Here is a 14,497-nt window from a genome sequence, read left to right as displayed (position 1 = left end):
AACAGATTTAACTCTGAACATATTTGTACTAACAGGTAAAGGTCTGTCAAATAATAATTTAGACCTTCAATATTATTATAATACAGTTGACTTTATTCAAACTAAAGATGCTATTAAGTTGTATTATGGAAAGTGTAGGATCCAGTGTTGTAGGAGCTTGACCCATTCTGGGGAATAAAGTAAGAATTAAAAATGTATTATTATTATTATTATTATTATTATTATGTGACAGCAAGCAGTTTTATAGAACGAAAAGTGAAATTGTTAGGGATAGGACTCCGGCTCAGGTCGGGTGTTACACGGGTCAATAATCCGGAAGTGCAGTTTTGTGTAGTCAAATGAAAAATGCCGTCATCAGAGGAGGCAGCCTGTGGTGGACACAGCTGGAGTATGAGAAACTGAACCAGGGCAGAGGACGGGACTTCTCACTGCAAAGCGTCACCGTGGATACACATGCCGGTGGCGGTGTAACATTTGTAGCGGAGCACACACTGCAGCCTGCTAATGCTAGCAGGCTACTGATGTCGGATAAAATAGCCGAACTGGGAGAATAACGTGAACCAGAGGTGGAGGTGCAAGCATTGGTGGAGACGCTGTATACCCAAACAGAGATGTGCAGTGAATGTGACACCGAGGGAAATGTAAGGGTGGCACCACTAGCTAACGTTAGCTAGCTAGCCAGCTACCCGGTCAGCGCTGCAGCCTGGTGCGAGTCTCGTGTCCTTTCGAGATGCAAGCCGCACCGACTCGTTCAGACTGGCATGTGAGAGGTGAGTGAGACTGGCTTCAGCTGCTACGTCCATGTCTCCGCTCAGGACGGCGCATGAATGGAGAAAACCTTCACTGCTGCTGCTCGGTGTTAGCCAGCCAGCTAGCTAACAGCTAGCTTGCTCTTAAAACATTCTCCCTGATGCTCGGAGATGATTGTAGAGATAATCAGGCACTGGCTGCATCTTACACCCATCGTGTCCTGTGTTTTAACTTAGCTAGCCGATAGTTTGATGTCAGCTAGCTTGACACCTTCAAAGAAGTATGTGAAGCGTAACAGCTGGGCTTGATCTCGACAGACTAGACACCTGCTGTTCGCAGTGTGGACACTTGCATCAGTTGAAAGTAAATTGTATTTAGTGCTAGCAAACTGAGAGGCATCGCCTCTCAGTCCTCACTGCATGTCCACAGTGTAGTCCTGTGGAGTGTTAGCCGGATGGTACAGTGCCTCTGTGGGTCCGTGCCGCAGGCTCCTCTGAATGATCCTACCAGTCAGCTCCACGTTGTCTGACGGAGGAAGGAGGGGGTTAAAGAAGAATAGAGTTTCAGCTGGTACAGTTTGTGAGAGGAGCAACAGTTCCCTCCCTCTGCCCACCATCTCTCCTTGTCCACAGTCAGCTCCTCTTGTCTGCAAGGCTTAACTTACTACAGCGTTGAAGGGGAGGCATGGCAGGTTTGTAAGCTGATCCGAGTTCAGGTACGGTTAGTTTTACCCTTTATATCCCTTAGCTTCTTGATAGGCGTATAATCTCTTTAGACGTCTGGTTTTCTTCTGTCCCCGACACTTCCCTAAGGACTTGAAGTATTCTGACTGTGTCTCTTTTCCCTTCCCTCATGTTTTTACTTGTCTACATTAGTTGATCCATTGTTACTGTGTGTCTGCATGTAGTCTTTTGTGTTTTCAAGGTAAAAGCAGTACCTTGTTTTCATTTCTGAGTCCATTAACTTTTTCAAAACATTAGTAAAATATGCATTCAGTTACCAGAGGTAAAACCAATGCAGCCTAATACAACAGTCCTGCAATAAATCCGACCTACATGAATGTTGTAATGTTAAGTTTTTGTTGAAATTGTTAGATTAGTGTTGATTCAACAGTATGGTGAGGGATGTGGTTTGTGCTCCAGTTGCATTATATCACAGAAGATTAACACTAAAACCTTAATTAAGGGCAGATTTACTGAAGGATCCAGGTATTAGACTGCACTGGTTCAAGCTAGGTGTACCTAATAAACTGGCAACTGAGCGTATATCATGTAGACACATCCTTGAATACATTTCTTCTGTGAAGAACACCTCTTACATTTCTCATGCAGATGCATTTTATGAGATTGTTTTGTGTTTGAAGCAAAGCAGGTGGTTTGTCGATCGATCAGTTATTGATGTGTATATTAACAGACCATTAATCAGCCAATAAATTGCCCTAGTCATTTTCCAAACAAAAACTAGTTCCAGCTTCACAAATGTAAAGACTTGCTGCTTTCCTTTGCCCCATGTGAGTGTATATTAATATTTTTCTGGGATTTTATAGACTAATTGATTAATTGTTTGATTGAAAACATAATCAACAATCTATTAATAGTCAGAATAGGGGTTAGTTGCATTCTTGGAAAAAAGAAATCTCCATTCAGGTGATTTAAAAAAAAAAAAAAAAAAAAAAAAAAAAAAAAAAAGACCCTTATAGTTGTGTGTTGGCTGATAAGTCTTAAAAGATATCTGATTATTTTATCTTTTTATGACATAAAACTGTTTGAAGTTACATGTCACAGATTAAACAAGAAAAAGTTAGAAGATTGATGGGATTTGTAAAAACTAGAGCTGAAATAATTAGTTAACTGATTAGTCAGTCAAGCTAAAAATGTAGCGTTGATATGAGGATTTGCTGTTTTAACCTGAATATCTTTGGGTTGTGTTTGGTTGATAGGAAATGCAAACAATCTGAAGTTGCCACTTCAGGCTCTGAGAACTTTTGATTGACATATTCACAATTTTCTGGTGTTTCATAGATTAAATGATTGAGAAAAAAAACAAACCATCTTAATAATGCGAATAATCGTTATTTGCAGCCCCAGTGAAAACTACACTTTATCTTGAAAAATGTGTGTGAAGACCTGAGTTTAAGGCCAGTTGTCAATATACTGTATGTAAATTTTGACTTATTTTTTGATCGTCTTACTGACAATCCTCTGCACTATAAAGTTTCTAAGGTGATGGTGAGAGCAAGACAACCAGGTCTGATATGTTAATGCCCTGCAGAGTTTGTCTTGTCCCAGAGTGGTGAAGCACAGCCAGAGAGCCAGTCCTAATCAGAGCATCTGTTCCTTGTAGTCAAACATCCATCCTTACAAGATTATTGTGGGCCTATATTTATCGGCACTAATTGGTTTAGGCTTTTCTAATTCAGAGGAGCTCCGGTAGAGGAGCTTCCTTCATCCTTCCATCAGTTTACAATGACGAAGTACAAAGTAAACCTTTTCTGTTGACGCTCAGTTGTAGTTTTGTTTGACTGGAGTGTTCTGTGTAAGCTTTTCAGCTTTGGTACTGGATCTTGTTTGTTCATGGGAGGTTGGACTTTGACTGCGCAGCAAAATCTCAGGTATCGACTAACTCACTAAATAGAGGGCTAATTTAAAGGATCTGTTCAGCCAAATTATACAAAAAAAGTGGTGTTTAGCCAGACTTGAAGATCTCTAGTCTCTGAGATTTCTGCATCTTCCCCAATACAACGATTCAGCTCTGAATGTCTTTGTGTGTTTAGTGCAGTCCTACTATCTCTGCAACAACTAGTCAAGTCAGAAGGTGTCACTAGTTGCCATGGACAAATCGGATGTCGTCAAGATGTGCAGATGATGCTAAATGTACACATGAGTATGTGGATAAAATATCTGCTATGGGATTTGTGATGAAGCCAGAGTCTGTAGGTGTCCAGTCATTGTGTTGGGATCCGTCACAGCAGCCTTTCATTGCGTTGATATAATCTTGTCCAGTCATGATCACTCACCTGTGACGTGATGGTTATGATGCAGCTTGATTGTTTACATTCTTATAGAATGGACCTGTTTCAGAGTGGCTGTTTATGAAACACCCACCACAAGGTTTTTCTCACAGTTTCACTTACACTGGGGACGCACATTAAAATTATTGAGCTGATGAAAAATGTGAATTAGACGTGTTCACTTATTGAACCACGATTGACCGAGTCTAGCTAATGTTATAATCCATTTTCAAATATTAGTGCAGAGCCACAGATCACCTGAATTCCACCTCACTGTGGTGTTCACACTCCACCAGCTCTCTGAACAGTTGATGGTCTCGCTGCGTTTTTTCTTAGGAGGGTTCCAAACTGATTGAAATGACCTGAAGTATCTGAGCAGCAGCCATGATAAGAACTGGGGCTGGTTTCACACATATATTTCAGATAGGTCTGTAGTGTTACCTCAGTCTTCATGTTGCTCCTAGGTCAGTCTAATGTAAGTCAGACTGTTTCACAATTATATATATTTGTGAAATTATATATTTTTTTATTTTGGGAAAAAAAAGTCTTAATTTACACAGAATTCATTGTACCACAGTCCTGCTCAAGATAGTCAATAATCATCAATCATCAACAAAATATAAATGTCCATTTCAAAACCCGCTCACTTCTACTTAACAAACGTATAAAAAAGTAAAAACTCTTTATAGTCTATTTATGTCTGAATATAATTCATTCTGGCCCTTTACTCTGCTCCTTTTTTATTGAACTATTTTTTGAATGGCTCAACTCTTTGTACTTGTTCTTTCATGTTATCTTATTTCAGCATTTTAATCCCATTTGTTTTGTGTTTGTATTAAGGGAAGGATTATTTATCATACATGCTATAGATAAAGTTGGTTTAAAAAAAATTCCCAAAAAAAATGCAGTTGGATTCTTTTCCTTATGAATTCTCCTTCACATCTTTGCTTCACCTTCTGATGTTTTCCATCGAGGTCGAGGACAAGTGGTTACAAAAGGAGATTATTTAGACTTTTTGTATATATATATATATTTTATTTCTTTTCCTTTTTCTGCATGGATTGCAAGTTAACAAGGCAGTCTGAACTGTTGTAACGTTTCTTGTACTCCCTGCAGGAAAGTTTCTCTTTTTAACATAAACATCTACAAGAGCCCTTGTTAGTAATAGAAGCCAAATGTTAAATGTTGACTAAACACAAGCATTCAGAAAGTCTTCAGCCATCACTTTCCCCCTAAACCCATTTGTTTAAAGTTTGTTATACCCAAGAAGACTCGAGTCTGTAGTCACTGCAGAGGTGCTACAACTGAGTCCTGAGTAAAGGGTCTGAATTCTTATGTTAATGTTATATTTCAGTTTTTCCTTTTTAATCAATTTGCAAACATGTCTAAAATTCTGTTTTCACTTTGTCGTTATGGACAATGAGTGTAAAAAATAGATTAAAATGATTTTAGCATAAAACTGCATAATGACAATGTGAAAAAAGTGAAGGGGTTTGAAGACTTTGTGAATATACCAAAGTCTCTGCTCCCGCTTCATTATTTAAAGTTCACATAAGCTGCATTCATTCTGCTGATTATTTGTTTTCCTACTGTTTTCAGGATGATGGCTGAAGGATAACACACAAGCAGTCACATTCCCTCAACCCAAAGTGACCCCATCCCCCCCCCCTTTTTTTTTTTAAACTTCCATCTGCACTTTTGCAACCTCCCTTTGCTGAACTTCTTTGAGTCCTGTCTCAGCTCATTGCCCCGTCTACTTGGGATTTCATGGAATCCACATATTCATTTTAAAATTGACCGTCGTACTCCTGACACCTCCTCGCCAAAAAACAGGATGAAATCTGTCTCAAATCTGAAGTAATTACAATGTGACTGGATATCAACTTCCTGCCCATCTGAGATTGCCACCTCAGTCTGTAGGATTCTCATTCTGGTTCCATCACTTGTCCCGTACTTGCAGCCTTTTTCACAACCCCATCCCTTTTTCTAGTGTCATTGGGCCATGGTTCGCAAGAAAGGTTCTCTTATACTATGCGGTGCTTTCCTGTTTGTTGCCTGGAATGCTTTGCTTCTACTTTATCTTTGGGGTCGCCCTCCCATCGGCCGCCTCGGAGAAGGTGGTGGAGCCGAACCAGGAGGAAAGGAGGAGTGGGGCGTGGGCAAAGGGAAGGGAGGCCAGGTCAACCTGGCCGGAGAGGTGATCCGGCTGGCGGAGGAGGTCGAAGTCCAACTTGAGACTCAGAAGAAACTACTGAAGCAGATTGAAAGTCACAGGGCAGTGTGGGTTCGGCAGAAAGATGTTGGGAAAAGAGAAACAGATGATACAAAAAAAGTCAAAGAAGAGGTTGTCCACCAGACGTCGAAGCCTCCACTTCCTGCCAAAGACAGTGTGGATGACAGGGCCCAAACTGAAGTACAACGTACAACACAGAAGCCAGTTCATACAGTAGCTCCAGACTCTAAGTTAGAACAGGACCAGGCCATTGAAATAAAGGAAGAGATTGTTGATAAGAATAAATTGGTGACTTCTGTTGCCAGCCCAGATGTCATCATTCCCATTCTTGTTATTGCTTGTGACAGAGTGACAGTAAAACGAAGCCTTGACAGACTGATACAGTACCGCCCTTCACCACAACTATATCCAATCATCGTCAGCCAGGACTGTGGCCATGCCGAGACTGCTCGTGTGATTGCCTCATATGGAGAACAAGTGTCGCACATAAGCCAGCCAGACCTGTCGGACATCAGAGTCCGGCCAGAGCACAGGAAGTTCCAGGGCTACTACAAAATTGCCAGACATTACCGCTGGGCTCTCAACCAAGTGTTCAACACTTTCTCCCAGTCTACCGTAGTCATAGTGGAGGATGACCTGGAGGTGAGTGCTCTTGGAATTCTACCTCATTGTCCTTACATAACCATGCATCACTGTAGGCATTATCATCCCTGATAGCTTGATTTTGTGCCATGTTGCTTTTTATCCGGTAGTTTTTTTATTACAAACGCACATATAGGAGAGGAGAGAGAGGAGGACGTCATTATAAATGTTATCTGAGACCACCAGGATACCCAGATAGGTCACTCTGGTCTGGTTGGTTTTCTGTGTTGGGATGTGCTCAGTGTGTCTTAAATAACCGGTGTTTGCATTTTCTTTGGCCTTGCCATTGATAGCTCTGACAAACTTAGACTCTGTTGTCATCTCTGGTATTTTAATTGATAAGGTGCTTGTGGTTTGTTGGTTCATGCCTTTTCTCGTGTATATTTCTTTCTATAAACACTCAACGTTATTAGTATGTCTTCTCTTCATTACACCTTATCTACAAATAAGCAGATGTAGTGACTCATGGTTTACCTAAAGACTCTCAGCTACCGTACCTTGCTACCTGACTACTCCTACTGGTGTGAATGGTTTGTCCAGTGGTTGTTATAAGTATGCAGTCTCTTCAGTGGAGTTTCACTGCCTGCCATCCTCAAGTGTAGAGAGAAGTAGACAAGCTGAGGGACAGACAGCGGTAAGAAAGAAGCAGATGGCTAAGCATGTCAGAAGGCAGAGAAATGGATTAGGGCTACAACTATCAGTTTCTATCAGGATCAGTTTCTGAACAGTCATATTTTTCATTCCACTGAATGTAATCAGAGATGTGAGTATACTAAATTGATTTACAAATAGTGTTGACAGACACCACTGTGCCATGAAAAATGGAGAAGCTGCTTACAGCTGGAAAGAATAAATCAAAGTGTCGACTTGTGAGACAAAAGGGTCTTGAGTTCAAGAGTAGACAGGGCAAGGACTGCAGTGGACACCGCCGGCTACAAGAGAGCATCACTCACCTCATCACATCCTGGGCTTCAGGCCTTTTATAGTTGGGTCCTGGGCAGATGATTGTTATTCATTGTTATTTTGGGATTGATTATTGTTATTCTGTCCACACACAAAATCAATCACGAATCATGAAGGAAATCAATATAGAATCAGACCTGATAAGCAGAATCAATATCTGCATTGGTATCAATAAGATAATCAATTCTCATCTCTAGTGGTGATATTGATGCACAGACACAAACTCAGTCTAGACAAGCTTATTAACAAAGCATTTTAAAAACTGTCCTGAAGTCAGAATGTTTTAACAGTCCACAATAGAATTGCTCATCAGGGTTTTTCTGATTCTTCGCTCTCCTCTCAAGCTGCGTTTCCATTAACCTGCAAAAAGAATGTATACATTTAAGTCCCATGACATGCCATGAGTAGTCACATGACATTGGGGCATGATCCTGCAGGTGCTGGGGGGGGTCCTATTGCTTTGCCTAACTCATCAAATGTTGAGAGGGTCATTCTGAAGTTTTGGATCCACAGGAGCTCTGTAAAATCACTGCAGACTATGCTCTATGTGGCCGCTGCCAGGTACAAGGGATTTGACTTTTGACTTACATGCACCACATCACCTTCGATTAAATACTACAACAGCAACAGCGGATGCAATCGAAATCACTGTCCCGACACTTATCAGATGCTGGAGATCCATTGCCATGTTTAATTGGAATGATATCACCAGAGGAGAAAACCCAGCTTGTTACCAGAAAACCCAACCTCACCATGTTTTGTCAACTTTTCAAAACAAAAAAATTGCTTCTATTTTGTGCAAAAGAAACCCGGCTGAAGACCTCTCTGTTTCTTGGAGCTGTCATGTCCTCTGCATAATAGAGAGTCTGGATGTTCCATGGCTAGCTGTGTAGCATAGATCTACAGTGAGTGCATCTAGGAAATGCACTCATTTAGCGTAAAAACTAGAAGAAGGGGCAAACGGCTTGCCTGGCTCAGGCTAAAGTTAAAAATATGCCAACACCTCTAAAGTTCACTATTTCACAGAGTGAGTGTGCAGCTTTCCAGAATCTTAACATCGCAGTGTTGTTGCCAGGTTTGGTACCAATACCAAAAACAGTGCCTACTGACTATCTGCCATTTCACACTATAACTGGAGACACTGCACAGAAGCACAGAGTGGATGGATATGCTGTTGTTCATCAGGAAATAGTTCCAGCATGCAACTCCATAAACAAAAAAATTATGTTTTTATGTAAAGATTCAACAAATGAGATACAACATGTTACTCAATAAGGTTAATACACACATATTAGACTGATATCCATCTTCTCACTAAATATCAAAGAAAAGACCTAACACTTCTGTCTGGCAGGATTGAGGAGGTTGTGTAGCCTTTCCATGGTCAAAGTGTAATTACATGTGGCTCACAGTGAAATGTGGGTTAATGATGACTGGAGCTGGTTGCATAGGTTCCACATTTGTCTTAAGTATTCACTGAAGACTGTTTCCTCAAAATGTGCAGCAGCAGCAGCTTATTCAGACTGTGACTGACTCTACCCAGGAGCCTTTTTAGAGTGTTGTCACAAAGCCCAGAGTGGATGCCAGTCAGAACTGTTGCATGGCTTGTATATATCCTTTTAACTGCAGAGGGTGGTGTGTGTGTTTTAGATCACAGCAGAAATGATAACTGCTACATGGCAGAGAGAACAGATATTAGATAATGATCATCTGTAATCAGCTGTAATTCTGGGGATTGAAACTGATGATTGGATTATATGTGCTGGCACTGATCAAAGAGGTTGTCAGTGAGTCTGTAAACTTCTCTCAGAGGCCAGAGGTGGATAAAAAAACATCAGAGTGAACATTCGGCTGGTAAAAAGTGCTTCAGCAGCAGGAAATAAGTTACAGGAAATTCAAAGTAATTTTGACTTGAACCAGGAGCTTGAGGGAGAAACTGTGCCCTGTAAATCAGCAATTATTTTGCCAGTGAGCAGGGAAAATCTGGGTTCACTTATGTAACTGTTCTCCACTGGTTTCCTCTTTTTTATTACTGATAACTCACTGTTTGTTTGGCTAATCTCTCTTTAAGTTGACAGAATCAAAGTTCATTTAAACAGCAGTGGGCCCATCATACAGACTTATTATGTGCAGCCTAGTCGGCTTAAACAATTTGTGCATTGTTTAAATGCACGAATTTCATTTTTGTAGTGTTTTTCAGGACATAAAGGGAGAGGGGGGAGGGGGATGATGTGCAACAAATGTCCCTGGCTGGATTTGAACCAGGGAGACATGGACAATGTCTTAAACCCCTATTCCATTTAGACACTCCATGCGTTTAAAAAAAGAGTTGTTGGGGGGAGTTTTTCCTTCTCCAAACTGATGGTTTAAATTCAATTTGATTTGTATAGCAACAAATCATAACATACATTATCTCACAGCACTTTCCAGGGTAAGGTCAGGACTTTACTTTATTATAGAGCGAAACCCAACAGTTCCCACAGTGAGCAGCACTTGGCAACAGTGTGGAGGAATGACCCCTTTTTAACAGGGAGAAACCTACTCGGTGTCTGCGGCCTCAACCGGTTAAAGATAGAGAGCGTCCATTTCCCCTCTGAACTTCTCATTTCAATGTTGTTAGCACAAGTTTTTTCTTCTGTTGTGCCTCATTAGATTTATCTTGTGACCTTTTGGAGGAGCCCAACCCCTTAGTTGGCAACCTGTGTTTCCAATCTCAGCTATTAATTTCTTAGTATGATCATTGGTAGAAATGACTATGCCAAAACTATGAAAATAAGACCCTTATTGAAATAAAGTGCAGTTAATCTTTAAGGTTCTGTGGTAAGCAGAGATGAATGAATTTAAGGCAATCAGCCCAAACTGACAATGAAGAGGTGAAGTTGTTGAGAATGCTTTTCTTCTTCTATTTGGGCTGTATCTCTGAAGCAGCAGTATCTCACCACTGTGCATCTCTCTCCTCTCATTTAGGTGGCTCCAGACTTCTTTGAGTATTTCCGAGCTCTGTACCCGATCTTGCGCTCTGACCCCACCCTGTGGTGTGTTTCTGCCTGGAATGACAACGGCAGAGACGCCTTGGTGGATTCGTCCAAGGCCGAGCTCCTCTACAGAACAGACTTCTTCCCCGGACTTGGCTGGATGCTGCTGAAGGAGATGTGGGACGAACTAGAACCCAAATGGCCCTTGGCCTTCTGGGATGACTGGATGCGTCAACCAGAGCAGCGCAGGGACCGCTCCTGCATCCGACCCGAAATCTCACGGACTATCACTTTTGGCCGAAAAGGCGTGAGTTTAGGTCAATTCTTTGACCAGTACCTTCGTTATATTAAGCTAAACACTCAATTTGTGCCTTTTACTAAACAGAATTTGTCTTATTTGCTAAAAGAGAAGTATGATGAAAAGTTTATCAAAGAGGTTTACAGCGCACCACTGGTGAAAATTGAGGAACTGCAACAAGGGGGCAGCTTAAGAGGCCCTGGACCATACAGGGTGCAGTACTCCAGCCGGGACAGTTTTAAAGTCTTTGCTCGAAATCTGGGGGTGATGGACGACTTGAAATCTGGAGTTCCTCGTACAGGTTACAGGGGCGTAGTCAGTTTCCTGTATCGAGGCCGAAGGGTGTTCTTGGCCCCACCAGAGGGATGGATGCAGTATGACATCAGCTGGAGCTGAGAGACTGATCCAGAAAGTACAATGTGAATGGGGTTGAAGAGGGGAGAGAGCCTTACTCAGAGGAACACCCTCTCAAACCAAAGAATATCAGCAGACGCAGTGGTTCATGAAGGAATTAAAGCAGCACAGGTGGGGCTGCACATCAGTGGAGCTGCGAGATCAAGTGTTGACCCAGACCTGTTTGTGGTGAAGCTTCTAAAATAGGGTGCTCATTCAGGATCAGCAAGTTCAGGGCCATACAGACTTCACATAGAGTTTAACCCTGTAGGAAAGGAAAATTCCACCCTTAAACACTGTTTGAAAACAGCTATTGGCGACGTGCCTTGCTTTCTGGACCCATTTTTGTTTGTATTTTTTATTCCTGTTGTTTGCAGCAGCTGTAAATGGAGGTTGTTAGCAGGAAGAGTATGTTTCAGTGTCAGTGATAACACACTGGAGATCACACACAAACAAGAGTGACTATATCAGAGATAAAATCTAAAGAGTAAAATCTTGGGTCATCTTTTCTTTTCTTTTTTACTTTTAGCAAAGTTTTTGAAAATGGTTTTGAAACCGACCCAACTCCTCAGATCGTGTTACTGCTCAAGTCTATAAAACTAATCAGAAGCAGAGTTGTGTGCAAAGGAAAATGAAAAGCTTCTACTGCAGTGTCTTTTAGTTGGTAAACAAAGGCCACATCCAGCACTGAGCAGAGTCGTCATATAAAGTCATGGCCCTGATGGTTATCATTAAAGATGAAAGGCTTTCCTCATCAATGATACAGAGAAGCAGAGACACTAACTTCCCAAACACTATCACATTTCAGTCACTGAGCTGCTCATCAAACCTGTCACGGGAAGAATGTTGACATATTCACCAGAGTAAGAAGCCTGTAAGGTGTGGACAGATGATGGCAGGTGGATCAGTCTCTTCTACTGAAGTCAGTACAAACTGAGTGGACAGCAGTTTTATTCTGTACATTGCTGTAATATATCTTCTGTCTGCCAGTGGCAGCACTGAGTGCAAGGAAGACATCCTGCACTATGATTTGTATTGACTGTAAATAGAAGAGACCTTACAGGTTGCTTAAATTCTTACCATGATTATCATCCCACCGCAAGTTTCACAAGCTGGTCAGTGACTGAGATGTCTGAGTTCCAGGAGATAAGTGCAGGACTGATACTGTCCTGAATCAGGGCTAGACCTACAGTAGCTTCACTAGACCGGATCTGTAGGGAGAAATGTATCTCCACAGGAGACTAAGCTTTTGTGGGAAATAGTATGTAGAAGCAGATGAAGGTGAAGATGCCAGAAAGCAAGAACATCCAAACTGAATGCACTTCATAACAAAATAGTCCTGGCAATGTTTTGTACAGGACAAGTAGCAGATGTGTAACAATGTGGGAGGTGAAAGGGTGGAGTTTTTCTTGAATTATCAGAAGTGCTGTTCTTAGATCAGGTTATGAACATGGCCTTGAAGCAGTGTGATGACAGCGCACAGCACTAACTCATAGCAGAGAGATGATCTCATGGTATTAAGGCCTCGGTATGCTTCAAATAAAGTAGGTCAGACTTATTTAAGTGTTACTACATGTTCCCAAGGAGCACATTTGAAGACGGGCAAAAAAAAACTGCAGCATCTTTGTAGTCTTGACACAATTAAATGTATAAATGGGGATAACAATGCACACTTTCAGACAGTCGCTCCTCAAAGGCATTCATGCTGCTGGACTCTCTTCAAGAGAAGAGGAAGTTGTGCGAAGAATGGAAGAAAGAAGCTCGAACTCATCCACTCTCACACACCCACACACCTGCCCAATCACTGTGTCCAGGAAAGTCGCAGAAATTGTCAGAGGCAGCTCCTTCAATTCAGCTGTGACAGGTTTTTAGACGACCTGACGCACACTCTGTTTGAAGCATACTGAGGCCTTTACGGTGGAAGAGATCGCTTTGCTGAAGGAAATACCACATGAATTCTCCAGCTCCCTTTTGCCTTCAGAGGGTCATGGAATTGTGCATTTCCAGCACACCTCTCTGTTTGGGTGAATGGACTTGGTGTCTACATGTGTTGAAATGATTGATATGAAGGATGAAAGAAATTATAATGGTAAGGCTGTTTTGAAATTATTTAACTATCTAGAACTTGAAGTTCTAACAGGTTTGCCAAGCTGCAAATGAGATTCAGACGTCACTGAGTCTGACATTTTACTGATGAAGCCCTGAAGCCCTGATGATCCGGGGCAAGTTGTAATTACATGACATCCAAACCATGGTTTGGCCAGCTTAGGTTTGTTGAAAAACCAATGATTGTTTAATAGTTTTTATTTGTTTCTGCAACAAGAAGGCTGAAAAATGGCTAAAGAAATGATTATCACTGTACTGTAATTAGCTTTGGGAGGTGATCCACAAGATTGATTGATTCCCATGTCTGTATGGTGACGTGTACAACCACTGCCTGATGTGTTTATAACTTTAACACAGTATAAATAAAATCAACTATTTTGATATTTGTCCACATGCTGAAGGAGTCACTCTTTTCATTGACAGAGGTCATTCAGCTGTCATCTGCAGTACTGAGCAGGCTTACTTTAGCTTACTGTAACCTGAACCCTTGAAGATGTGACCAGTTCAAGAAAACCTTGATCAGAGTGAAGAAGAACTGCACAGATTGAACGACAGACTCCTGTCCTGACCTACAGTGTCTTCATCCAGTGGCAGGATAAAGTGTAGGGGTTCACTGAAGTTCACTGAACTCATTGTCATGTTGATGAAGCCAGTTTGTGACATGGAGCATGATCCTGCTGGAAGGAGCCATTAGAAGATGGTGAACTGTGGTCATGAAGGATGAACATGTTCAGCAACAATACTCAGACAGACTGAGACATTCAGACCATGATTGATTGGTATTAAGAAGAGAACATTCCCCACACCATCACACCACCACCACCAGCCTGGACTGTTGACACCAGGCAGGTTGGTCCATGGATTCAGACTCTGACTCTACCATCTGCTGCCTCAGCACAAATCCAGATCCATCAGACCAGGTCTTCAACTGTCCAGTGTTGGTGAGTCTGTGTCCACTGCAGCCTCAGGTTTCTGGTCTGGGTGACAGGAAGTAGAACCTGACGTGGTCTCTGTGGCTGAAGGTTGGACGTGTTTTTCCCTCTGAAGCTTCTCTGCTCAGCACAGTTGTAAAGAGTGGTTATCTGAGTGACCGTAGCCATAGTCACAGTCACATTTCTCCTCATTTA

At 41.7% G+C, this 14,497-nt stretch overlaps 1 protein-coding gene across 2 annotated transcripts; it reads left to right on the top strand.

Annotated features, from left to right (window-relative positions):
• Positions 1–398: 398 nt before the first annotated feature.
• On the top strand, positions 399–13,753 carry LOC111220846 (alpha-1,3-mannosyl-glycoprotein 2-beta-N-acetylglucosaminyltransferase-like). 2 transcript variants are annotated; one of them, XM_022744088.1, is made up of 3 exons: positions 399–770; positions 5,360–6,635; positions 10,566–13,753. In XM_022744088.1, exons 2-3 carry the CDS (start codon positions 5,763–5,765, stop codon positions 11,265–11,267), a joined length of 1,575 nt encoding a protein of 524 aa, XP_022599809.1. In that variant the 5' UTR covers positions 399–770; positions 5,360–5,762; the 3' UTR covers positions 11,268–13,753. The 2 variants fall into 2 exon arrangements, with proteins under 2 accessions (XP_022599809.1, XP_022599808.1); XM_022744087.1 differs by having other exon boundaries at positions 399–1,465.
• The last annotated feature ends 744 nt before the right edge of the window (positions 13,754–14,497 follow it).

Source organism: Seriola dumerili, unplaced genomic scaffold (genome assembly GCF_002260705.1).
Source record: "Seriola dumerili isolate Sdu_G_001 unplaced genomic scaffold, Sdu_1.0 BDQW01000078.1, whole genome shotgun sequence".
Classification (NCBI taxonomy): Eukaryota; Metazoa; Chordata; class Actinopteri; order Carangiformes; family Carangidae; genus Seriola; species Seriola dumerili.
Note: the sequence above shows the minus strand (reverse complement) of the source record. Positions and strands in the feature narration are given on the sequence as shown.

Excerpts from the sequence above, each read along its gene's own strand:
- LOC111220846 (XM_022744088.1), top strand. The coding sequence starts at position 5,763 with ATGGTTCGCAAGAAAGGTTCTCTTATACTATGCGGTGCTTTCCTGTTT. Across the intron at positions 6,636-10,565 it reads TAGTGGAGGATGACCTGGAG|GTGGCTCCAGACTTCTTTGA; the intron begins GTGAGTGCTCTT and ends CCTCTCATTTAG.